Here is a 27,795-nt window from a genome sequence, read left to right as displayed (position 1 = left end):
TACCTGAAGGATGTAATAGTAATATGTATATCTGACAAAAGAATTATATCTATGATATATCAAGGACTTCTATAACTCAGCTTTAAGAAGACTAACATTTTCTCAGATGTGGTCAAAAAATTTTAACAGATTTCACAAGGGAATTTATACAAATGGCCATTAAGCGTGTGAAACGGTGCTCAACTTCATCAGTCATCAGGGATGTACAAATGAAAACTACAGTGAGATAATACCAAGTGTTGTCAAGGATGGGAAGCAACTAGAATTCTTGCTCGTTGGTGGGAATGTAAAATAGGAGAACCACTTTGGAAAATTGCTTGGTGGTTTCTTAAAAGGGTAAACATATACCTACCTATGACCTAGTAGTTCCATTGCTAGGAATTTACCCAAAGAGAAACGAAAACCCAGATATCCATCAACAGGAGAATAGATAAACAAATTGTGGTTATATTCATTCTTGTAATGGAATCTGATTCAGCAATAAAAAGGAGTGAACTAAATGTAGTAACATGGTTGAATCTCAAAAACATACTGAAAGAGAAAGAATCCAGACACAGAAGTATACATGCAGTATGATTCCCTTTATATAATAAATTTCTAGTCTTATAGTGGTTACAGGTGAGGACTCAGGAGTCAGATTGTCTGGATTCAAATCCACATTCCGTATTAAGTGGTATGACCTTGAGCAAGTTACTTAACATGTGTAAGCCTTTGGTTCCTTATCTGTAAGTGGGATAATAATAGTAACAGTCTTTTTAAACAGAAAAGTATTGGATGGGTTCTATGTGTTGGAGGTATTATGCTACTGTTAGAATTTTGTAAGAACCCTCTATATGAGATTTAAATTTGTAAAGTGTTGCAAATATTTTTCACAATTTATCATTTACTTTTTTTTTTTTTTTTTGCGTTATGCGGGCCTCTCACCATTGTGGCCTCTCCCGTTGCGGAGCACAGGCTCCGGACGTGCAGGCCCAGTGGCCATGGCTCATGGGTACAGCCGCTTCGCGGCATGTGGGATCCTCCTGGACCAGGGCACGAACCTGTGACCCCTGCAGCGGCAGGTGGACTCTCAACCACTGCGCCACCAAGGAAGCCCCTGTCGTTTACTTTTTTTTTTTTTCCGGTACGTGGGCCTCTTACTGTTGTGGCCTCTCCTGTTGCGGAGCACAGGCTCCGGACGCGCAGGCTCTGTGGCCATGGCTCAGGGGCCCAGCCGCTCGGCGGCATGTGGGATCTTCCCGGACCGGGGCACGAACTCGTGTCCCCTGCATCGGCAGGCGGACTCTCAACCACTGCGCCACCAGGGAAGCCCTCATTTACTTTTTAACTGTATTTTTTTTTCTTTGCAGAAATGACACAGTTTAACATGTTTATTGAGATATAATTACCAGTTGATAAAATTCACCATTTAAAATGTATATGACAGGGCTTCCCTGGTGGCGCAGTGGTTGAGAGTCCGCCTGCCGATGCAGGGGACACCGGTTCGTGCCCCGGTCCGGGAAGATCCCACATGCCGTGGAGTGGCTAGGCCCGTGAGCCATGGCCACTGAGCTTTCGCGTCCGGAGCCCGTTATCCGCGACGGGAGAGGCCGCAACGGTGAGAGGCCCACGTACCGCAAAAAACAAAACCAAACAAAAAAAATAAAATGTATATGGTTTTAGTATATTCATTGGTTTTAATATGTTCACAGATTTGCAACAGTTAATCTCAGTGTCAGTTTAGAACATTTTCATCAGCCCCCAAAGAAACTCCTGCTTATTAGCTTTCACACCCCATTCCCCACTTACCCTGTCCCAACCCGCTGTCCCACACAACCACTGATCATTTTTTTGTTTCTATGGAGCTGCTTTTCTGGATAGTTCATAAATGTAACCATATAGTATGAGGCCTTTGTTTACTGGCTTGTTTATTTAGCATAATATTTTCAAGGTTCATCTATGTTATAGCAGCTGTTAGTATTCCATCTCTTTCTATTGACAAATAATATTCCATTGTATGGATATACCACATGTTATTTATCCATTCATCAGTTCGTGGACATTTGTGTTGTTTCCACCTTTTTGGCTCTTGTGAATATTACTCCACATGTTTTTATCCATTCATCAGTTCGTGGACATTTGTGTTGTTTCCACCTTTTTGGCTCTTGTGAATATTACTATGAAGATTCATGTCTAAGTTTTTTTGTGGACCTATGTTTTCATTTCTCTTGGGTATACCTAGGAAGTGGATTTGCTTGGTCAAAGGTTAACATATGTTTAACCTTTTGAGAAACTGTCAGACTTTTCCCACATGGCTGCACCATTTCACATTCCCACTAGCAATGTATGAGTGTTCCAATTTCTCTACATCCTTGTCAACCCTTGTTACTATCTATCTTTTCTATTATAATCATTCTAGTGGGTTTTATTGTTTTTTTAATATAAATTTATTTATTTATTTATTTATTTATTTATTTATGGCTGTGTTGGGTCTGTTGCTGTGCGTGGGCTTTCTGTAGTTGCCATGAGCGGGGGCTAGTCTTCGTTGTGGTGAGCAGGCTTCTCATTGTCATGGCTTCTCTTGTTGCATAGCATGGGCTCTACGCATGCAGGCTTCAGTAGTTGTGGCCCATGGGCTCAGTAGTTGTGGGTTGCAGGCTTTAGAGTGCAGGCTCAGTAGTTGTGGCACACAGGCTTAGTTGCTCCGCGGCATGTGGGATCTTCCCAGACCAGGGCTCGAACCCGTGTCCCCTGCATTGGCACGTGGATTCTTAACCACTGCACCACCAGGGAAGCCCTTTATTGTGGTTTTGATTTGTATTTCCCTGATGGCTAATGATGTTAAATCATCTTTTCATGTGCTGTTAGCCATTGAAATAGCCCCTTGGGAGAAATATCTATTCACATCCTTTGCCCATTCTTAATTAATTAATTTCTTAAAAATAAATTTTTGGCTGCACCATGTGGCACGTGGGATCTTAGTTTCCTGACCAGGGATTGAACCCGTGTCCCCTGCAGTAGAAGTGCAGAGTCTTAACCACTGGACCGCTAGGGAAGTCCCCTTTGCCCATTTTTAAATTGGGTTACTTGTCTTTTTGTTATTGTGTTTTAAGAGCTTTTAAAAATATATTCTGGATATCAGTCCCTTATCAGATATATGATTTGCAAATATTTCCTCCTATTTGTGAGTTTTCAATTTCTTGATAGTATCATTTACAGCACTAAAGATACTAAGTCCAGTTTATCTGGTTTTCTGTTTGTTGATTTTCCTATTGGTATATATCTAAGAAGCCGTTACCTCATCCAAGGTCATGAAGATTTACCTTTATGCTTTCTTCTAAGAGTTTTATAGTTTTTTCTCTTAAATTTAGGTCTGTGATCTCTTGAGTTAATTTTTGTGTGTAGTGTAAGAAGAGTTCCAACTTCATTGTTTTGCACGTTACTGTACAGTTGTCATGGCACCATTTGTTGAAAGGGATGTTCTTTCCCCATTGGATTATCTTGACACCCTTGTGGGACATCAGTTGACTATAAATGTAAGGGTTTATTTCTGGACTCTCAATTGTTCCACTGATTTATATTTCTAGCCTTACATCAGCACCACACATCTTAATACCTACTACAGCTGTGTAGTTGTTTTTTTTTAAGTGAGTTCTGTCTCCACCTGTTTCTTTCTCCCTTGTTTAAAAAAATTTATTTATTTTTATTTATTTTTGGCTGTGTTGGATCTTCGTTGCTGCGCATGGGCTTTCTCTAGTTGGGGTGAGCAGGGACTATCCTTCGTTGAGGCGTGCGGGCTTCTCATTGCAGCGGCTTCTCGTTGCGGAGCACGGGCTCTAGGCGCGTGGGCTTCAGTAGTTGTGGCATGTGGACTCTAGAGAGCAGGCTCAGTGGGATCTTACTGGACCAGGACTCGAACCCGTGTCCCCTGCATTGGCAGGCAGATTCTTAACCACTGCGCCACCAGGGAAGCCCCGTGTAGTAAGTTTTGAAATCAGAAGTATGAATCCTCCAACTTTGTCATTTTCAAGATTGTTTTGGCTGTCCTAGGTCCCTTGCATTTCTGTATGAATGTTATTTTATTTTTATTTATTCTTTTGGCCATGCCATGGCTTGCAGGATCTTAGCTCCCTGACCAGGGATAGAAACCAGGTCACAGCAGTGAAAGTGCTGGAGTCTTAACCACTGGACCTCCAGGCAATTCCCTGAATTTTATTTTATTTTTTAAAAAAATTATTTATTTATTTTTGGCTGCATTGGGTCCTTGTTACTGCGTGTGGGCCTCCTTTAGTTGGCAGCAAGCGGGGGCCACGCCTCGCTGCGGTGCGCGGCTTCTCATTGTGGTGGCATCTCCTGTTGCGGAGCATGGGCTCCAGGCGCACAGGCTTCAGTAGTTGTGGCTCTCAGGCTCAGTAGTTGTGCCTTGTGGACTCCAGAATGCAAGTTCAGCAGTTGTGGCGCACGGGCTTAGCTGCTCCACAGCATGTGGGGTCTTCCCAGACCAGGGCTCGAACCTGTGTCCCCTGCCCTGGCAGGCAGATTCCCAACCACTGCGCCACCAGGGAAGTCTCTCCCTGAATTTTAGAATCAGTTTGTCTGTTTCTGCAAAAAAGGCAGCTTGGATTTGAATATTTTGATAGGAATTACATTTGATCTGTATGTTTTTGACATGTTAAAAATGTTAAATCATTTGATCCATGACCTATGGGATGTCTTCATTTATTTAGTTCTTTAATTTCTTTCAACAGTGTCTTGTAGTTCTTTGGTTAAATATTTTGTTCTTTTTGATGATATTGTAAATGGCATTATTTTCTTAATTTCATTTTCAGATTGTTCATTACTAGTATATAGAAATATAATTGATTTTTGTATATTGGTATCGTATCCTACAAGATTACTGAGCTTATTTATTCTAATCATTTTTTTTAGCGCATTCCTTAGGATTATCTATCTGTGTACAAGATCATGTCATCTATAAATAGAGATAGTTTTACCTGTTTCTTTTTTTTTTTGTGTGTGTGTGTGTGGTATGCGGGCCTCTCACTGTTGTGGCCTCTACCGTTGTGGAGCACAGGCTCTGGACGCGCAGGCTCAGTGGCCATGGCTCCTGGGCCCAGCCGCTCTGCGGCATGTGGGATCTTCCTGGACTGGGACACGAACCCGTGTCCCCTGCATCGGCAGGCGGATTCTCAACCACTGCGCCACCAGGGAAGCCCATACCTCTTTCTTTCCAATTTGGGTGCCTGCACTCCCTCCCTCCCTCCCTTCCTTCCTTTTCCTAATTGCCCTGGCTAGAATTTTCAGTCAGTTTTGAATAGAGGTTGTGAAAGCAGACAACCATGTCTTGTTTCTGATCTTAAGGGTGATAGCATTCTGTCTTTCACTACTAGGTCTGATGTTAGCCATGAGTTTTTCATAAATGTCCTTTATCAGGTTGAGGGAGTTCTCTTCTTTTTTTTTTTTTTAATTTTATTTTTTGGCCTCACTGTGTGGCATGTGGGATCTTAGTTCCCCAACCAGGGATCAGACCCGTGCCCCCTGCAGTGGAAGGGCGGAGTCTTAACCACTAGACCACCAGGGAAGTCCCAAGGGAGTCCCCTTCTGTTCCTAGATTGTTGAGTGTTTTTATTTTGGAATGGTGTTGGATTTTTTCAAATCATTTTTCTGTTTCTGTTGAGATGATCAAGTGGGTTTTATGCTTTAATGTAGTATAGCACATTGACTGATTTGCAGATATTACACCAACCTTGCATTCCTAGGATAAATTCTACCTTAGTAATCGTGTATTATTCCTTTTATATGCTGCTGCTTTCAGCATATAATACAGTTGACCCTTGAACAATGTGGGTTTGAATTGCATGGGTTTACTTATATGTGGATTGTTTTTCAATAACTTCTTACTGCACCATCTGTGGTTGGTTGAATCCATGAATGCAGAACTGTGGATATGGAACCTTAGTTATGGAACTGCACATATGGAGGGCTGACTGTAAAGTTATATGTGGATTTTCAACTGCAAGGAGGGTCAGTGCCCCAAACCTTCATGTTGTTCAAGGGTCACCTGTATTTTGTTGAGGATTTTTGTGTCTATATTAAAAGGGATATTAGTCTGTATAGTCATCTGTCGGTATCCATGGGGAATTGGTTCCAGGACCCCCTGCAGATAGCAAAATTTGTGGAAGCTCAAGTCCTTTATATAAAATGGTAGAGTCAGCTCTCCATATTTGTGGGCTCTGCATCTGTGGATATGGAGGGCTGACTGTAGTTTTCTCTTGAAATCAGGGTAATGCTGGTGTCATAGAATTTTCTTTTCTGTTATTTGGAAGAGTTTGCAAAGGATTGGTATTAATTCTACTTTAAGTGTTCGGTAAAATTCACCGGTAGAGCCATTAGGCATGGGCTTTTCTTTGTGAGGAGTTGGAAGCATTAAATTTTAGATGATTGTATTCATCACACTTCTCATTTTCTGTTCATTTGATCATACAGAAGGATCCATATCCTAACCTGATGTTTCCTCATTCAGAGTTGTAGGTGTTTGTAAATAATGCAAATTCCTCACTTAACATTAAACATAGTCTGACACTCATGAGTAATACTTTTTTCTGAACTCCCATGGCACTTTATCTGTATATCTCTTAAGTGACTTCCCATGTGTGCTTTTTATTGTGGTTTATTTATGTTTGAGCCTTAAATTCCCTATAAGACTAAATTCTCTGAAGGAAATATCTTTTTCTACACTACACTTAGAGTTCAGTAATTGAATAGCTGAATGAATGAAATGTTGCTTTAATATTCATGTGAAAATAGCATCTCCATTCTTTTTTTGGTCTTATTTCTGTCTTTTAAAATATTATGGAGTTTTTTTATTTGGCCTGATCCTGCTATTTGTGCCATAGCTCTGCAAATTATCGGTGTAGCCTGTGGCTCTGATTCAGTAAATCACAGTCATAATAGGTTTGGGTTACAGATTGCCTGAGTTATGGGGGAGTACAGGTGGGAAAGCCAGTTATTTTGTTACCTTAATACTTGGCCTTTTATGTGAGCTACAGCCTGTATAACCTGCTACAGACTGTCTTTAGTCCTTTAAATGCTTTAAAGCTATAGTTCTCACAAGAGCTGTACCTTTACTCAGCCTTTTCTGTGCTAGTATTGATAAATTTAGGATATACTTTTTAAAAAAAATTTATTTATTTTTATTTAATTTATTTTATTTTTGGCTGCACTGGGTCTTTGTTGCTGTGCGCCGGCTTTCTCTAGTTGCGGAGAGCAGGGGCTACTCTTCCTTGTGGTGTGTGGGCTTCTCATTGTGGTGGCTTCTCCTGTTGCGGAGCACGGGCTCTAGAGTGCAGGCTCAGTAGTTGTGGCGTGCAGGCTCAGTAATTGTGGCACATGGGTTTAGTTGCTCCACGCCATGTGGGATCTTCCTGGACCAGGGCTCAAACCCGTGTCCCCTGCATTGGTAGATGGATTCTTAACCACTGCGCCACCAGGGAAGCCAGGAATTACTTCTTAAAGGCAGTTATGATTGAACTCTCTTTAGATATCTGACTAATTCAGTGGTTCTCAATCTGGTCTTCTCTGAGATATTTCAATGAGTATTTTGCCGTAGAATGGTCAATTAAGTTGAGAATTCCTCTTGGAGAGAGACTAAGAGCACATTAGCATATTGAAGACTAAAGAATCTTTTAAGTCTGACTTCAATGCATTAATATTTTTAATATTCATGGTCATTTGTTAATATCTTGAGGTCGTATTCAGAGAAGCAAACTTTGGGAAATGCTTCTCTAAATGATTGGTATGAAACCAATTTGGGGTAGCATTTATAAAGAGAAATCAAGTGAAAATAGAGTTAAGTTTGGAAAGTCTAAATGTGTAGGTCTTAGGACAAATACTTAGTGGTCATAATTGTGACTGGGTATTTTATTAGATGGTCATGATATATCATATTCTTAACCATTGCTGTTAGGAAAAAAAGATTTAAAAAAATTAAAATCCAAACTAAAAACAGTTTCTTAGACTAGGCTACCGTTTGAACAGTGCCTCTTAGCTCATCTCTATTCAGAGATAGGATGGCTTTCCCTCCAAGTAGGTATCTTTGTTAGGCTTTTCATTTGGAGGAGGATGGAAATTCTGTCCTCAGCTAAGAATTAACAGTTGATACAGGTGTCCTTCAGGTTCTTGTCTAGAAGTAACACCTTGATCTCTCACCTCCCCATATTTATCTAGGCTTGCCTGAGAGACAAATTTTAAGGAGGATTCCCTGAAAGATACTCAGTTCCTGCATTCTCCTATTCTTGTTCAACAAGGATGGATAATGAATGATTGAACACATTCTGCTTAAGTTACCCGACTTTTGTTATCTTTTGATTTGTCTTATTTAAACTTTTGTCCCCAAATCATGTGTCCAGGATATGAGTAGAGACCTATGGTCATTGACTACAGATTGTCTTTATACAGAAAGTAACATTAGAACTAGAGTTTTGTAGCCTTGACATTTAAGACTGCTTTGAAAAGCAAATTAATATGGTCATTTGTAAATATCAGAACCAAATAGATTCATGAGACAGGGACTCTTTGCCCAAATAGTTTAGTAAGTTTGTTTAGTAAAGGAGCTAAGGTGTGCATGTATACAGTTAATAGACTGTAAGATCATATAAGTGCCACGGTTTCCATAAATAACCATACAGATGTTCAAAGAAGAGAATTGTCTTAGCTAAGAATAATCTAAAAGTGTTTCCTGGAACAGTGTATCTCATTTTGTCTTTGAAGGATTTTGTTTCAGCTTGGTGAGACTTTTCTTACAGAGATGTTATTCATAGGATAAGGGCAAGACAGCATCCATAAAGGCATAGCAGTAATTAGAGAGTGCAGAGCAGTTCAGTCCAGGACCATATATGGATACAGGTAGGTAAGTCTGATACATGTGAGTATGATTTGAAAGCAGACACTTTACCATGGATATCAAGCTTAGGGGACCTAGAGGGTGATCATAGTCCAGTTGCAGGATAATCAGGATTAAAGAGCCAGAGTTCAGGGTATGGACCAGGCCAATCAATGGTGAACTGCTCTAACATCTTGTATTAATCCTTTGAAATGGCAGTAAGAGCCTGTGGTTGGATGAGTTTTAAAGAGCTCTTCATGTGAATATTGGGATGGATCTGAGAGGAAGTTAAGAGACATTTTCAAGGTATTCTTAATTTGTGTCGAGTATAGGGAAATAGTAAAATTGGAAAAGTAGCTTGAAGCCAGATGATAAAGGTCTTTGAATCTCAGGTTGAGGAATTTAGACTTCATTGGATTTTGGAAAGCTATTGTGGGATAACAACATAATCAGAGTGATGTTTTGGGAATACTGATCTGGAAGTAGCTGCAAAGATGGATCAGAGGGAGAAGTACCTGGAGGTGGGAAGCCACATTAGGAAGTAGTAGTCTGGGTGTGTGAGTACATGTGAATGTACTTAATGCCACTGAATTTTCTACTTACAAATGATTCAAATGGTAAATTTTATGTATATTTTACGACAGTAAAAATCTAATCAAACACTTTAAAAATATTCCTTGACTCTCCAGATACCATCATAAGACTTCTTCTTGTGGAGATACATCACGAACTTCATGCACCTCCTCCTTTAGCCTTGTGGAAATAAGAAAGTGGTATTTCATGGTTGCTATTTCAACTATCAATGGTGATATGCTACAAAGGTGATTCTGGGAGAATCAGACTATAGGATTGGTGTGTACTTGGTGTCACAGGGGGCACATTGAGCATTGTAAGACCATACAAGTAACTCTGATCTTTCTTGGACGAATTGGTTTTGACTTCATGTTATTATGCAGCCCAGATACTGAGGAATAATTTTAAAAAGTAGTTCCTTTTGAATCACCCAGTATTTCTTTGTAGTCATACCTTCATACTGCCTTAATTAAGACCATTTTTATTATCAGCTAAATTAAGTAGAGCATAATATCAGTTTAAAAAAAATAAATTTATTTATTTTATTATTTTTATTTTTATTTTTGGTTACACTGGGTCTTTGCTGTTGCACGCGGGCTTCCTCTAGTTGCAGCAAGCGGGGGCTACTCTTTGTTGCAGTGCGTGAGCTTCTCATTGCGGTGGCTTCTCTTGTTGTGGAGCACGGGCTCTAGGCGCACGACCTTCAGTAGTTGTGGCATGCAGGATCAGTAATTGCGGCTTGTGGGCTCTAGAGCACAGGCTCAGTAGTGGCACATGGGCTTAGTTGCTCCACGGCATGTGGGATCTTCCCGCACCAGGGCTCGAACCCGTGTCCCCTGCATTGGCAGGCGGATTCCTAACCACTGCGCCACCATGGAAACCCGAGCATAATATCAGTTATTTTGTAATAAAATCTTAGGAGGGTGCCAAGCAACAATTTTTTTCTTTTTTTTATTGAACTATAGATGATTTACAATATTGTGTTAGTTTCAGGTGTACAGAATAGTGGTTCAGTTAAACACACACACATACACACACACACACACACACAAAATCCTTGTTGTTTATCTATTTTAATATAGTGGTGTGTATCTGTTAATCTCATACTCCAAACTTACCCCCTCTCCCCTTTCCCCTTTGGTAACCATAAGTTTGTTTTCTATGTCCGTGAGTCTGTTTGTTTTGTAAATAAGTTTATTTGTATTATTTTTTAGATTCCATGTGTAAGTGATGGCATATAATATTTGTCTTTCTCTATTTGACTTCACTAGTATGATAATCTCTAGGTCCATCCATTGCTGCAAATAGCAATATTTCACTCTTTTTCTGGCTGAATAATATTCCATTGTTTATGTATGCTGCATCTTCTTTATCCATTCATCTGTTGCTTCCATGTCTTGGCTATTATAAATAGTGCTACTATGAACACTGGGGTGCATGTATCTTTTCGAATTAGAGTTTTTGTCTTTTCTGGATATATGCCCAAGAGTGGGATTGCTGGATCATATGGTAACTTTATTTTTAGTTTTTTAAGGAACCTCCATCCAACAGTGTAGGAGGGTTCCCTTTTCTCCACACCCTCTCCAGCATTTGTTACTTGTAGACTTTTTGATGATGGCCATTCTGATGGGTATGAGGTGATACCTCATTGTAGTTTTGATTTGCATTTCTCTGATAATTAGCATTGTTGAGCATCTTTTCGTGTTCCTGTTGGCCATCTGTATGCCTTCTTTGGAGAAACGTCTATTTAGGTCTTCCAAGCAGCAATTTTATATGCTTTAATTTCTATGTGTGTGTATGAAAATGAATTATATGTATTCTCTAAGATAGTTTGGTTTATTTTTAAAACCAAGTTTCTTTGAAATCTTCTGGAATGGGTACCTGTTAGGTCTCATTTTGAAAAGTAGAATTTATTGAAGTCCTTTATAAAAGACTTTTATTAAAAAGTCTTTTATAAAGACTTTTATAAAAAGTATTTTTTTTTAAATTTAGTTAGTTTTGGCTGTGTTGGGTCTTAATGGCTGCGCACGGGCTTTCTTCTCAGTTGCGGCGAGCAGGGGCTACTCTTCCTTGCAGTGTGTGGACTTCTCATTGCAGTGGCCTCTCTTGTTGCAGAGCATGGGCTCTAGGTGCGCAGGCTTCAGTAGCTGTGGCTCACGGGCTCTAGAGTGCATGCAGGCTCAGTAGTTGTGGCTCATGGAGCTGCATGTGGGTTCTTCCTGGACCAGGGCTTGAACCCATATCCCCTGCATTGGCAGGCGAATTCTCAACCACTGCACCACCAGGGAAGCCCTAAAGCCTTCTTTTTTCTTTAACTGTTCCCAAGATTGATATTTTATATACCATGAAATTCACCTCATTTAAATGTACAATTCAGTGATTTTTAGCAAAATTACAAAATTGTGCAAACATCACCACAATATGGATTTACATTTCTACCTCCCCTAAAAAAGATCTCTAGTATCCATTGGTAGTCATTCCCCCTTTGTACCCCCAGTGAACCACTGATCTACTTTTTGTCTCTTTAGATTTCCTTTTCTGGGTATTTCATATAAATGGAATTCTACAGTATGTGGTCTTTTGTGTCTGGCTTCTTTTACTTAACATAAAATTTTGAGGTTCGTTCATGTTATTGCATGTATCAATTGTTTATTCCTTTTTATTGCTGAATAGTATTCCATTGTCCAGACATGCTATATTTTATCCATTCACCATTTGATGGACATTTAGATTATTTCACTTTTTGACTATTATGAATAATACTGCTGTGAACATTCACATAAAAGGCTTTGAGTGGTGGACATGTGTTTTTATTTCTCTTGAATAGATAACTAGGAGAGGAAGTGCTAGGTCATATGGTAACTATATTCAAATTTTTAAGCAACTGCCAAACTTTTCTATAGTGGCTATAATATTTTACATTTTCACCAGCAATGTATGAGGTTTTCAGTTCCACATCTTCCCCAACAATTGTTATTGTCTTTTTTACTGTAGCTGTTCTAGTGGGTATAAAGTGGTATCCCCCTGTAATTTTAATTTGCAATTTTTGATGTTGAGCATCTCCGTATGCCTGTTAAGCCATTCATATATCTTCTTTGGTAAAATGTCTGTTCAGAGTCTTTTGCCCTTTTTTTTTTTTTTTTTTTTTTTTTTTTTTGCGGTATGTGGGCCTCTCACTGCTGTGGCCTCTGCCATCGCAGAGCACAGGCTCTGGACGCGTAGGCTCAGCGGCCATGGCGCACGGGCCCAGCTGCTCCGTGCAGGAGCAGGGCATGAACCCACGTCCCCTGCATCGGCAGGCAGACTCTCAACCACTGCACCAACAGGGAAGCCCCCTTTTGCCCATTTTTTAGTTGAGTTATCTCTTACTGAGTTGTAAGAGTCTTTATAAATACATATCTAAAGTCATGAGGGTTTTTTTCTTTTTTCTTGTAGAAGTTTTGTAGTTTGCGGGTTTTACACCTGGGTCTCTGATCCATTTTGAGTTAATTTTTGTGCATGGTATGAGGTAATGGTTTAAGTTCAACTTTTTTTTTAAGTAAGAAAAGGACCTATTTCATTGGTTGCTGTGCAGATTTTATTTATTTATTTATTATTTATTTATTTATTTATTTATGGCTGTGTTCGGTCTTCGTTTCTGTGCGAGGGCTTTCTCTAGTTGTGGCAGGTGGGGCCGCTCTTCATCGTGGTGTGCGGGCCTCTCATTATCGCAGCCTTTCATTGCAGAGCACAGGCTCCAGACGCACAGGCTCAGTAGTTGTGGCTCATGGGCCTAGTTGCTCCGCGGCATGTGGGATCCTCCCAGACCAGGGTTCGAGCCCCTGTCCCTTGCATTGGCAGGCAGATTCTCAACCACTGCGCCACCAGAGAAGCCCCTAAATTCAACTTTTATATGTGTTATATATTCAGTTGTCCAGCACAATTTGTTGAAGACTGTCCTTTCCCCCATTGAAATTACCTTGGCACCTTCATTGAAAATTAATTGACCATAAATGTAAGGATTTATTTCTGGATTTTTCAGGTCTGTTTCATTGGTCTATGTGGTTATCCTTATGCCAGTACCACACTGTTCTGGTGAGTGTAGCTTTAGGATATATTTAAAATCGGAAAGTATAAGTGAGTAAGCCCTGTACTTTTTCAAAATTATTTTGACTATTCTAATTCCTTTGTGTGTCCATATAAATTTAATAATCAGCTTGTCAATTTCTGGGAAAAGAAAAAGAAAAGCCTACTAGGATTTTAATAGGGATTATGTTGAATCTGTGATTCAATTGGGAGAGAATTTTTAACATTCTCTTAAGGAGAAAGATTGTATTAGGAAATTTTAAAAATCTGTAATAAAAAGAGAAGGCAACTCAAGATAAAGATGTTCTGGTTTCCTTTAAAGATTATACCTTAATTTATTAGATTATGAACTTTTACAAGTAATTTACTATTTATTGAGTACTCACTGTATGTCAGATGGTAGGCCAGTTGCTCTGTGTTGTCCCATTATTTAATCTTGGCTCAGCCCCTTAACTCTTTAAAGATAACCAGTTATAAGGTAGAAGATGTTACATGAAAGACAGTTGGGGGGAAGGTTGTTACACTGATTGATTCTCTAGTGAAGACGTTCTGAGTCTAACATTGTCCTTAACAACATAAGGTAGCAAAGAGAATGCTCAGGTTTCTCACCCTCACTTTTATTCTCTTTGCTCCAGTTTTCTAAGTCATCTCTGAATCTTTATACTTTAGTACATGTTTATAAGGGATTGTAAAATACTCTGCCAGTATATCTGTTCCCTTGTAAGTGAACTACCTCACACATATGTATGAATGTAAATACAAAGTGAAAAAGGGAGCAGCTGTTTTGAAGGGTGATGCTGAGAACATGTGCTCCTCTATGAGGTGTACAACAGTGAACTTGTGGTACAGATTTGGATAGTTGTGAGTAATTATTAATTGTAAGATGAAAGAGAATTGAGTATAAATTTTAAGGCACTGCTTCAAAAAAGTATGAATTTTCATTGTGACAGGTGACAGTATTTCTATAGTTTGGTGTTTTTCTCATCCTTTTAACTTCTGCATTTGCATTAGGAGGCAATGCCTAACAAGAGCTTTATCATGGTCTTTCTATAGACTACTGTATTCTCTTCTTGTGTCTAGAAGGTCTGATTTCTCTTCACATTGATAGCAAGCAGGCAAAATAAAGGGAAAATGAATAGCATTTCATCTTTCACTACTTATCTCCATTCTGCAGCCGTGCAGTCGGAAACCCTTGTGCATGAAGACAGATTTGTTCTATGGCCTCGGAGTTGGGTGCCGGGGACGATGGCGGCTTCACTGAGCTGGCAAAGCCCCTCTATCTTCAGTACCTGGAGAGGGCCCTCCGGTTGGACCATTTCCTGCGACAAACATCAGCCATCTTCAACAGGAATATTTCTAGGTATGGTATCCCATCTTCCCAATATAACGTTTCACCACATTTCTGATTCCCATCATTCCTGTAGATTTTATGGTTAAAGTATCTTATGGGTTTTGGGATGTTTGATTTTTTTTTTTCCTTCTTTCTTTCAAATAAAATACAGTCAGCTTAATCAAAGGATCAATTTCTTCTGTAAAGTGTTCAGTCTACTAACCATAAATTATAATATTTTGCTGGGTCAGCTGTTATTGTGGATTCACCATTCTTCAATTTATAGTGATGAAAGTGAAGATGGACTGGATGACAATAATCCTTTATTACCCCAATCTGGGGATCCCTTGATACAAGTTAAGGAAGAACCTCCAAATTCGTTGCTTGGTGAGACTTCTGGAGCAAGTAGTTCTGGAATGTTAAACACATACTCCTTGAATGGAGTTCTACAGTCAGGTCAGTGTGGTGTGAGATCCCTCTTTGGACTATCAGTTCTTTGGGGGCAAGTGTCCTTTCATTTTTTTATTCTTTATGTTTCTTTACACAGAAACAAAATCTGACAAAGGGAATTTATATAACTTCTCTAAGTTGAAGAAAAGCAGAAAGTGGCTAAAGGTAAGAGATAAGGCAGAATGTTTATAATTCAAATAACCTACTAAATTTACAAATAGAAGGATAAGTTACTAATTATGGCACATTGGCAGAGATTTTCCTAGACATGAGTATTTTATTCTGGGTGTGGTTTTTCAAGAAGTTATAGAGAAAAATCTAGAGGACTCAACAAAGTTCATCTTAGCAAACATTTTTGGGAATGAAGCCCTAAACTGAGTGAGGGAGTACAGAAATATATCAGATAAGATCCTTGCTCTCACTGGCTTGTAATCAGGATTATTAATCTTTTTTTTTTTATTAGTCACTGAGTAGTTCATTCATTCAACAGATGTTGATTGGCACATTCTGCCTTGGGAGATACTGTTGTAGATAGATAGGGTTCCTGCCCTGAGGAGCTTACATTCTAATGTAGGGAGGCAGTGAGTAAGCCTGTAAATAAGAAAATAAATAAATACAGTTTCTTTAAAGAGGTAACATTTCAACTGATTGCTGAATGATCAGAAGGAGCTATGTGAAGGTTTAAGATAAAAGCATTTCAATCAGAAGGAACAATGGCAGAAGTCCTGAGAAAGGAAGCAACTTGGTATGTTTGGGGAAGAAAGGAGGTTGGTATAGCTGGAGCACAGTAAATTAGAGGATAGTAGAAACTGAGGTTATTAGCTGATCACATTGGGCCTTGATACTATGTTACGGAATTTATATTTTAACTCTCGTTACAGTGCTAAGCAATTGGAGTGTTTTTAAGCAAGGCAGTGACTATCTCATTTATACTCTTTCAAGATTACTGTCATTAGCTAGACAGAATTAAGGTTAGCATTTCTTTTATTGAAACTAATTATTTCTCTATTTTATACTTTTCTTATGAAGAGCTCAAAGTAATTTAAAGGTAGTCTTTTATTTTTATCACCAACCCCTTTAAAAGGCTCATGTGGAAAAGGTCTGAAAAGGCTTTTGTGGAAAAGACCTGATTAGCCTCACATGAATGAGGTTTTAAACTTTTGGGAATGCAGTAACCTTATGCTTGGCCATCACATTTAAAAAAATTGAGATGTAATTCACATGCCATAAAATCTACCCTTTTAAGGTGTATAATTTTATAATTTAATAATTTAATTATAATTTAATAATTAAAATTCATAAAGTTAATTCAGCCATTACCACTATCTAATTCCAGAACATTCTCAACACTCCAGAAAGAAACCCTGTTCATTAACAGTCACCCTTTCTCTACTTTCCCCAGCCCAACTTGGGAGCCACTAACCTGTTTTCTGTCTCTGTGGATTTGCCTATCCTGGATATTTCATATAAATGGAAACATAAAATGTGGCCTTTTATGTATGGCTTCTTTTACTTAGCATAATGTTTTCAAGGTTCATTCGTGTTGTGGCACATGTCATTACTACTTCCTTCATTTTAATGGCTGAATAATTCTTCGTTATCTGGATAATACCACATTTTGTTTATCCATTCATCAGTTAATGGATTTTGGGGTTGTTTCTCCTTTATTAAGCATCACAGCTTGCTTTCTATATTATACCTTTATGCCCTATAGTAGTTTTTTAGGTTTTGTTTAGTTTTTTTGCCTTGGTATTTGACATTTATTTAAATTATCTTATGTGTGGCATATGTAGTAAGTGAAATTTAGCCTTGTTGCTGTTGATAGCATTTCTCATGTTTTGGCGCTCTTTCATTCGTGACTACTAGGTTTAATTGGTATCTTTTTGTTTTTTAGATGAATTGGTAAAGAATAGTATAAGGGAAACTGGAATGACTATCCTCCAGCTGTTTTTGTCATTGTTTTGGGATCTGGAAAAAACCCTTGGATTATAAAAGGAATTGCTTCATATCAGAGGTTCCATTTCCATTTCCTCCCTTTTTCAGAGCATTCTGCTAAGTGATGAATCCAGTGAGGCAGGTTCTCAGAGTGAAGACAATGATGATGAAGAAGAAGAAGAAGAAGAACTCAATCTCAGCAGAGAAGAACTTCATAATATGTTGCGACTGCACAAATATAAGAAACTTCACCAGAATAAATATAGTAAAGACAAGGAGGTAAGAGTTTCAGGAGAAATCTCAGATTTTCATGCTGGGTATTTACCCTCTGGTTTATATTAATTGAAAATACATCATTTTAACTTTATATTTAGATGGTGGTTGTGGTTGTTCTGATAATTGAAATATACCTCATATACCAAAAAAATTCAGCCTTTTAATGTACATAGTTCAGTTGGTCTTAGTATATTCATAGAGTTTGTAACTATCATCACTTTCTAATTTCAGAACATTTTCTCAACCCATAAAGAAATCTCATTTCCCTTAGCTCCTGCCCCTCATTCTCTTTCTTTCTTTCTTTTTTTATTTAATTTTTTGCTGTGTGGCTTGCAGGATATCAGTTCCCCTACCAGGGGTTGAACCTGGGCCATACCAGTGAATATCTGGAATCCTAACCACTAGGCCAGCAGGGAACTCTCCCCCTCATTCTCTTCATTCCCCTCAGCCCCAGACAGCCATCAGTCCACCATTTGTCTCTATAAATGTGCCTATCCTAGACACTTCATACAAATGGAGCAACATGTGTTCAGCTCTCACTTAGCATAAGGTTTTCAGGGTTCATTCATGTTGTAGCATGTATTAGTACCTCATTTCTTTTTATTACCAAATAATATTCCATTGTATGGACATAGTGCATTTTATTTATCCATGCATCATTTGATGAACTAATTGGATTGCTTCTACTTTTCGGGTTTTATGGATTGTAGCTATGAATAGTGACTTGTTTCACTTTTTGGCTTTTATGAATAATGCTGCCCTGAAGATTTTGTGTGCAGATTTTCTGTGTGGACATGTATTTTTATTTCTCTTGGGTATATACCAAGGAAAAGAATTGGGCTTCCTTGGTGGCGCAGTGGTTAAGAATCCGCCTGCTGATGCAGGGGATATGGGTTCGTGCCCCGGTCTGGGAAGATCGCACATGCCGCAGAGCGGCTGGGCCCGTGAGCCATGGCCGCTGAGCCTGCGCGTCCAGAGCCTGTGCTCCGCAACGGGAGAGGCCACAACAGTGAGATGCCCGCGTACCAAAAAAAAAAAAAAAAAAAAAGAATTGCTGGGTCATATGATAACACTATGCTTACCCTTTGGGGGAACTGTCAGGCTGTTTTCCAAAGCAGCTGCACCATTTAAAATTCTTGTGGTTGCTTTTTAATACAGTTGTTCTTTGGAAGTGTTCCTATCTTGGAAAAACTCCCTTTCTTCACATACTAACATTAGATTGATGATAGTTTTATGTGCAACTATTTGAATGCTGTTACAAACGCCTTCTGATTTTTGTCAGGAGTGTAGCACTTTGTACATAATGAGCAATAGAATATTTGAAGACCTCAAATTTTCCAGCAATTAGTTAAGGTCCAAAGTCAGTTCAGAAAGCTTTGAATAATATGGTAAAAGTTATAAACCTGTAGAAGTAATAAATAGTAAGATGTATGAAGATGTATGACTTTTGACTTAGACAAGGAGTTCCTTTTTAAAGTATAGTGCTAAGGCAGTTGTTGCTTAAAATACTTGTTCCTTTTAAAATTGAAGTAAAAGAAACATGTGGAAAATCCACAGATTTTAAGTTTACAGCTGTGTGAATGCTTTAACAGAAGACCTTGTAATAGTTCTCCATGTCACTCTTCTATCCTAGTTTCAGTCTTTGAACAACTCATTTACCTGTAATTCAGGAGAGAGATTCTGCAGTGGACTACCTATTTTTATTTATCTTCATATTTACCCGTTAGTAATAGGTCAGACAAAATTTGAGCTTTGGAGGTCAATTTGAATGAAATGTTTGAAAAGATTAAGTACTCTCTGGACAGAAAAAAATAGATTATTCATATGTTAGAATTATGGTAACAAAGACACTATGTATAATATTGTCAGACTCTTAGTGGGAAATGAAGAGAAGACTTCAAAGATTGAAGAATTGTGATGGCTGGGGACTATTCAAACTAAATATAAGACTAAGAGCTGGGAAAGCAGGGATTAGAAACCTTAGTAAATCTGGGAACTTATTGGTAGTAGAAGTATGGTTTATTTCTTGTTGATGAATTGAAGAGGAGACCTTTCTGCAATGACAGATATGTGTCAGGACAAAGTAAATATTCTGGTGGAGAATCAGAATCATGAAGGGTTTTTTTAAGTTATTTTCAACAACTTTCCATGTGCATAGCCAATTAACCCATTTTGTTTATTGGTTTCTTTGTGAGAAGAATACTGTATGTAGGAACTATGGTTTTTCTCTGGATCAGCTTTCTTTAGTAAAGATAATTTGAAGGCTGTGCTGTAGGAAAGACAGGCCCTTCTAAACGACACTGTCTTTGCCTGCTTCAGTTGCAGCAATACCAATACTACAGTGCAGGCCTGCTCTCCACATATGACCCTTTCTATGAGCAGCAACGGCACCTTCTTGGACCCAAAAAAAAGAAATTCAAGGAAGAAAAGAAACTTAAAGGTGAGCATATTGACCTGCCTTCTACCTTTACTCATTCTTAGTTCCAGGTACATTTGGGCTTTGAACATAATCCATGTAGTAGAAATTTGCTTTATCTGAAAATCCCTAGTCTCCCTTATCCAATTACTAGTTGTAAATAGTATTAAATTTATTTTGTATTTGGTTTATGATCTTTTCTAGAATTATGAAGACATGAGAACTATAAATTCTTTGCCAGAGATTTAAGCCAATTAGGTTGTTCCTTTTTTTCTTCTACATACTCTCCAAATATTGAAAATGTTCTGGGACAGAAAGAAGTTAGTTATACACAGGGAAGTATGAAGAGTCACCTGATGTATTTGGAATAAGTTATAATTGTTGCTGTATGTAGTGATTTAAAATAGACACCTCCTGATGATCTTCTGTAGTGCTTGTTTGCATGTTTGCCAGGAAATGTCTTTTCCTCCCTGAGTTCCAAGCAGCTGGAAATCAGGAAGGAAATAGGAAAGGAAAGTTTTAGACTATCTGTACTAGGCAGATTTTATTCCCCTAAAGGCATGAACTCTGTTCAGAAACACTCATTTCAGCCTTCTTCCCTTATTTCTTCCACATCCTCCTTGTTTATCTCAGTATTTTCTCATCCTTCCACCCTCCCTCTCAAACTAGATTATTGTTTCATGTGCAGTTTTCTTTTCACAGGTCTTAGTGTCATATCAGTTAATGCATTTTTTTTCTTTCTCTGTTATTTTTCTTTAGTCACCTTACATTGCTACCAAATAGAAAAGTTTACTTCCTCTGATCATGACTTGAGCTCATGATACTTCATAAGCCTTCCTATTGTTGGGTTCAAAAGAAATACAGTTCTTAGGTTCTCTTCTGTTTCTCTTTCATGTAAACAGAGGGAGTATCCAGTGGTCTTTTTTGAGGTAGTGTTAGCTTCTTCTTGGAATATTCATGGACCTGAATAGATAAAAGGAAAAACATTGCCAGTTTCAGTGGAATGAGAAAAGAACCTTGATTTTTCTTAAAGTGATGAGGTTGTTTTGTGACTTTCTCCTGTGGAATGGAAGAAATGCAACCTTCTGAGAGTCTGTTTCCTTTGCAGCTAAGTTGAAAAAAGTGAAGAAAAAAAGGCGAAGAGATGAAGAACTTTCCTCTGAAGAATCCCCTCGTCGCCACCACCACCAGACCAAAGTCTTTGCCAAGTTCTCTCATGATGCACCTCCTCCTGGCACCAAGAAGAAGCACTTATCCATTGAGCAGCTCAATGCCCGTCGCAGGAAAGTATGGCTCAGCATTGTGAAAAAGGAACTACCAAAGGTAAGTGAGTGCCTCCAGATAGAATGTTTTCTCTGCCTGCCCTCCAAAGAGAAGCTGTGAGAACTAGATACCTTCACATGGTTCAGAAAGAAAACTAATCTTTTGGAATTAGGAAAATCCTGAATAGTACTCTCTTCAGTTAACTGATTTGCTAGAATTTGATCAAAATACATGAAATAATTGTTGTATTATGCTCCTTGGCAAACAAAATGGAGGGAAACCTCTTTGAGGAATGCAGTTTTCTTACATAAAGAAATAGAGATTTGACAGCAAATTGATAGGCCATAATGCAGGAAATTAAAATAAAATGATGGATATATGTTTCTTAGACTTTATAAACATTTGGATGTTACTGAATAATCACAGGTATTAGAAGAAAATGTGAATGATTTTGGAAAAACATGTATAAGCATTCATTTTGCTCTTTTAATTTGCTTGAATGTTTCGATATACTAATTTCAAACTTAAAAGTTGCAGGAATAATGTCCGTATACCCTATTTATTTATTTATTTGTTTGTTTATTTATTTATGGCTGTGTCTGGTCTTAGTTGCAGCATGCGGGATCTTTGTTGTGGTGTGCAGGCTTCTCTCTAGCTATGGCGTGTGGGCTCCAGAGTGCATGGGCTCTGTAGTTGCTTCACGCGGGCTCTCTAGTCATGGCATGTAGGCTTAGTTGCCCCAAGGCATGTGGTATCTTAGTTCTCCGACCAGGGATTGTACCAGTGTCCCCTGCTTTGCAAGACCAGTTCTTTTTTTTTTTTTTTTTTTTTTTTTTTGTGGTATGTGGGCCTCACTGTTGTGGCCTCTCCCGTTGTGGAGCACAGGCTCCGGACGCTCAGGCTCAGCGGCCATGGCTCACGGGCCCAGCCGCTCCGCGGCATGTGGGATCTTCCCAGACCGGGGCACGAACCCGTGTCCCCTGCATCGGCAGGCGGATTCTCAACCACTGCGCCACCAGGGAAGCCCGCAAGACCAGTTCTTAACCACTGGACCACCCAGGAAGTCCCCTTATATTCTTTACTTAGATTCACTGGTGGTTTGCATTTTACCCAGTTAATTGCTTCATTATAAATTGAGTGTAATCTTAATAGACATATGAACAGGATATTTTATGAATTTAGAGAAGTGATTCTAAACTCAATGTGGGAAAAGTCAATATGCGAGAATTGCTAGGGAAACAGTAAAAAAAAGCCTTCCCAAACATTAAAACATACTATAAAATCTCTACAATTAGAACAGTGTGGTACTGACACATGAATGGGCAGATAGACTAGTAGTACCTTTAATAAATGGTGTTGGGACAACTAGATAGCCATTTTGAAAAAGATAAAATTAGGTGTGTATCTCACATATATACTCCAAATGGATTTGGCATCTCAGTGTAAAAAAAAGAAATCATACAAATATTAGAATAAAACGGCTTCATTTCTTTCTTTTAAAATAAATTTGTTTATTTATTTTTGGCTGTGTTGGGTCTTTGTTTCTGTGCATGGGCTTTCTCCAGTTGCGGCAAGCAGGGGCCAATCTACCTCACAGTGCGCTGGCCTCTCACTGTCGCGGCCTCTCTCGTTGCGGAGCACAGGCTCCAGACGCACAGGCTCAGTAGTTGTGGCTCATGGGCCTAGCCGCTCCGTGGCATGTGGGATCTTCCTGGACCGGGGCACGAACCCGTGTCCCTTGCACTGGCAGTCAGATTCTTAACCACTGCGCCACCAGGGAAGCCCTGCATTTCTATCTAATGTTTGTGTAGGAAAAGAGTTTCTAACTATGATTCAACATCCAGAGGTAATAAAAGAGAATACGCTTAAATTTGGCCACATAAAAATAAATTTTTGCATGACAATAGACAACTGACAAACTGGGAGATTTTTTTTATTTAAAAAAATTTTTTATTTTTAAAATTTATTTTTTGGCTCTGTTGGGTCTTTGCTGCTGCATGCGGACTTCCTCTAGTTGCGGCACGTGGGGGCTACTCTGTTGTGGTGTGCGGGCTTCTTGTTTTGCGGAGCACAGGCTCTAGGCATGTGGGCTTCAGTAGTTGTGGCACACTGGCTTAGTTGCTCCGCTGCATGTGGAATCTTCCCATACCAGGGCTTGAACCCATGTCCCCTGCATTGGCAGGCGTATTCTTAACCACTGTACCACCAGGGAAGTCCCCATTATTTACATTGAATACTACAGTCAAAAGGCTGTTACCTCTAATAATATGGAAAGAACTAGTAAAAATTGAGGGACAGGGACTTCCCTGGTGGTCCAGTGGGTAAGACTCTGTGCTCCCAATGCAGGGAACTTGGGTTCGATCCCTGGTCAGGGAACTAGATCCCACATGCATGCCACAACTGAGAGTTCACGTGCCGCAACTAAGAAGCCCACATGCCGCAACTAAAGACCCCACATGCCACAACTAAACATGCCACAACGAAGATCCTGTATGCTGCAACTAAGACCCAGTGCAGCCAAAATAAATAAATATTTTTTTTAAAAATGGAGGGACAAATGACCACAGATTCAGTAGACAAATGGGAAAATGTCAAGAATAGACAGCAAAGAAGGATACAAAAATGGCTCTCAAACATATTAAAAAGGTTCAGAGTCTCTCATAATTGGGGTAATACAAATTAAAATAACACTTAGACACCATTTATCACCTACCACACTGCAAAAATTTTTAAATATGACAACACATTCTGTTAAGGAGCCTGTGGGGAAGCAGGTGCTCTCATACATTACTGATAGGAATACAAATTAGGACTGTGTTGCGGGGAAAGTTGGCAACACCTAGCAATCTACAGATGCACTTACCTTTAAAATCAGCACTGCCAGTTCTAGGAATCTACCTTATTAAAGCTAAAGCAACGATACAAAAATACATGTAAACAAGGTTATTCATTGTAGCATTATGTGCAATTGCAAAATAACAGAAACAATCTAAATGTTCATATATGGGGCTTGAATTAAATGATGGTAGATCTATCCAGTGGATTATTATACTGCTGTTAAAAATAAAGAATGAGGAAGACCTCTCTGAACTGATGTGAAGTAATTTCAAGGACATACAGTTAAGTGAAAGAGGCAAAGCGCAAAAAAGTAAGTATACCCTTCATGTAAGAATAAAGGGAATACAAGAAAATACACAAATCTCTGCTCATTCGTTCAAAAGAAATTCAAGAAGGATGAACCAGAAATTAAAGTGATTGATTCCTTATAGAGGGCAAGTGGGAAAAGGGTCGAAAGGAGGGAATGGGAACAGGGTAGCAAGGATGAAGAGGAAGGAGTCTTTGAGTATATTTTGTGTAAGGCTGACTTTTAGAACCATAGTAATGTTTCACAGATTTCTGATATACCTCCAATATTAAACCAACCAGGATGTGGGTGGAGAGGGAGGTTGGGGGGATGTGTGGTCAAAATGGAATAAAAGTAGGAACAAATGAACTTTACTGTATTAGAAATGAGTAATATGATCAAGTTGCAGGGAGTGGGGAAGAAATAACTCATCTAAGTAACTGAGGAGAACATCATTTTGATTGGAGATATGTAAGGCTAAAGATTGATGGAACTGTGCGTAAATGCCATGATTGACATAGTAAAAGTGTTTCTCATAGGGGAATGAATAGGTTAGCAATTTGGAAACTACTTTATATGTATACTAGGATTGAACAAATAAGTAAATATATTGTAGATGAGGCAGTTTCTCACTGCTGGAGAAAGAAGTTATAAGTAAGGAGAAGGGGAAAGCTAAAATGAAGCCCATGAAGTTTGGGATCAGAGGTATCAGTATAAATTCATGGTTTCATATATATATACACACATACAGATAGATAACTGAAATATACTTGGGTGTATATGCATGAATTAACATGCATATATATATTTTTTCTGGTTCTGTTTGCTGAGAGGGCCTAGAAGCAGTTATACCTCAGTAACAACGAAGATACCTAGTAACCAGATCTTGATTTCTTACTTATTTATTTATTTTTGGTTGTGTTGCATCTTTGTTGCTGCGAGCGGGCTTTCTCTAGTTGCGGAGAGGGGGGGTTACTCTTTGTTGCGGTGCACGAGCTTATTGCAGTGGCTTCTCTTGTCGCGGAGCACGGGCTCTAGGTGCTTGGGCTTCAGTAGTTGTGGAACACAGGTTTAGTTGCTCTGTGGCATGTGGGATCTTCCCAGACCAGGGATCGAACCCATGTCCCCTGCATTGGCAGGCAGATTTTTAACCACTGTGCCTACCAGGGAAGTCCCTGAATCTTGATTTCTAAACAACTTTTGTTCTCTAATAAGAGGAACCAAGGCTCCTTGAAGAAGTACCTTATTCCAGAACTCAGCAGGGAAAATACAAAATGAACCTTAGGGAATTTTCTGGCGGTCCAGTGGTTAGGACTTGGTGCTTTCACTGCCAGGGCACAGGTTCAATCCCTGGTCAGGGAACTAAGATCCCGCAAGCCGTGCAGCGCAGCCAAAGACAAAATGAAAAACATTTTAAAGTGGTGCCAGAAAGTAAAGAAGTTCTGAAGAAAGATCGGGGGGAGGTGGGGCTTGTCAGAAGAACTCAGGAGCCAACCTGAAGGAGTGCCTCATGGCCAAAGTTAGAATAATTTGAGCAACAAAATAAATAAGAGTAATACTGGATTTTGACCCATAGAATAAAGGAAATATTTGTCAGTCCATACTGTTATAAGTAAATACTTGAATAGACAAAGTATAGAAGGAACAACTCTTCCTTTCAGTAGGAATTCCAGTTAGTAAGTGTAGAAGGAAAGAAGGAAATAAAAGTGTCCTTATGCAAACACCACAGTAATAATTGTTGCAGACTACATCCATTAATGAATGCTAAAATTAGAGGGCAAAAGTTAGAGGAGAAACAGAAGTTGCATAGCTTCAAAACTGGCAGAGTGCACCTTAACCGAATGATCAAAGTAAACATCACTAGTAATATAAATTTTGATATCATGAACTCCTTGATGTGATGCACTGAGAGGAGCACATCATCAAAACATCATTTCTCTGGTATTCTTGCCATAGTAAATGATGTCATTCCCATCCTGAGGAAACACCAGAAAACCACACATTTTGGGACACTTTACAGAATAACTGATTGGTGCTTTTCAAAAGTGTCAAGGACATGAAAGAGAAGGATTGAGGAAATGTTATGTACAGGAAGAGATTAAGGAGAAGAACAACTAAATGAACGCATTGTGAGATCCTGTGTAGGATCCTGGAACAGTGAAAGGATATTAGTGGAAAAGTTGTTGACATTCAAATAAGACCTATATAAAATTTGGTTAATACTTTACTGGTGTTAATTTCCTTGCTTTATTTTTTTAATTTGTTAGTGTCGAGAAGCATCACTTTTTATTTATTATTTTTTAAAGGGAACTTTAATTAATTTATTTATTTTTGGCTGCATTGGCTCTTCATTGCTGCATGGGCTTTCTTTAGTTGTGGTGAGCGGGGGCTACTCTTTGTTGCAGTGTATGGGCTTCTCATTGTGGTAGATTCTGTTGTGGCAGAGCATGGGCTCTAGGCACATGGGCTTCAGTAGTTATGGCATGTGGGCTTCAGCAGTTGTGGCTCATGGACTCTAGAGGGCAGTTAATTTCCTTTCTTAATAGTTGCACTATGGTTATATAAGTTGCTAAAATTAGGGAAAGCGTGGGTGGGGAGTAGTAAGGGAACTCTACTATTTTTTGCATGTTTTCCATAACTCTAAAGTTAGTTCAGTTTCCTCACACCGTATACAAAAATAAACTCAAACTGGATTAAAGACCTGAGAAGATCTGATAAGGTCTGAAACCATGAAACTCCTGGAAGAAAACATAGGCAGAACAACCTTTGACATAAATTGTAGCAGTATTTCTTTGGATCTGTCTCTTGGGGCAAAAGAAGAAATAAAAGCAAAAGTAAACAAATGGGACCTAGTTAAACGTAAAAGGTTTTGCCCAGCAAGGAAAACCATTGACAGAACAAAAAGATAATGTATAGAATGAGAGAAGATATTTGCAAACGGTATGACTGGCAAAGGATTAATATCCTGGTGGCGCAGTGGTTGAGCGTCCACCTGCCAATGCAGGGGACATGGGTTCGTGCCCCGGTCCGGGAAGATCCCACATGCCACGGAGTAGCTAGGCCCGTGGGCCATGGCCGCTGAGCCTGTGCGTCCGGAGCCTGTGCTCCGCAACGGGAGAGGCCACAACAGTGAGAGGCCCGCGTACTGCAAAAACAAAACAAAACAAAACAAAAATCCAAAATATATAAACAGCTTATACAACTCAGTATCAAAAAAGCAACCTAATCAGAAAATGGCCAGAAGACTTGAATAGACACTTTTCCAAAGAAGTCATGTAGATGGTTAACAGGTACATGAAAAGGTACTCAACATTGCTAATGATCAGAGAAATGCAAATCAAAACAAAAATGACGTATCACCTCACACCCATCAGAATGGCTGTTAATCAAAAGGACCACAAATAACAAATGTTGGAGAGGATGTGGGGAAGAAGGAACCCTAGCACACTGTTGGTTGGAATGTAAATTGATATGGAGGTCCCTCAGAAAACTAAAAATAGAAC

At 39.1% G+C, this 27,795-nt stretch overlaps 1 protein-coding gene across 3 annotated transcripts in view; it reads left to right on the top strand.

Annotated features, from left to right (window-relative positions):
* INO80 (INO80 complex ATPase subunit) overlaps positions 1 to 27,795 on the top strand; it is a 132,234-nt gene that overhangs the window by 12,614 nt on the left and 91,825 nt on the right. For all 3 annotated transcript variants that reach the window (XM_059057995.2, XM_059057994.2, XM_059057993.2), the window contains exons 2-7: positions 14,673 to 14,858; positions 15,115 to 15,284; positions 15,376 to 15,443; positions 17,322 to 17,492; positions 19,809 to 19,929; positions 21,014 to 21,228. In XM_059057995.2, the coding sequence (XP_058913978.1) occupies positions 14,716 to 14,858; positions 15,115 to 15,284; positions 15,376 to 15,443; positions 17,322 to 17,492; positions 19,809 to 19,929; positions 21,014 to 21,228 (888 nt within the window). In that variant the 5' untranslated portion in view covers positions 14,673 to 14,715. The remainder of the gene's footprint in view (positions 1 to 14,672; positions 14,859 to 15,114; positions 15,285 to 15,375; positions 15,444 to 17,321; positions 17,493 to 19,808; positions 19,930 to 21,013; positions 21,229 to 27,795) is intronic.

This window comes from Kogia breviceps, chromosome 3 (assembly GCF_026419965.1).
Source record: "Kogia breviceps isolate mKogBre1 chromosome 3, mKogBre1 haplotype 1, whole genome shotgun sequence".
Lineage (NCBI taxonomy): Eukaryota > Metazoa > Chordata > Mammalia > Artiodactyla > Physeteridae > Kogia > Kogia breviceps.
This window is presented reverse-complemented; position numbering and strand designations above follow the sequence as displayed.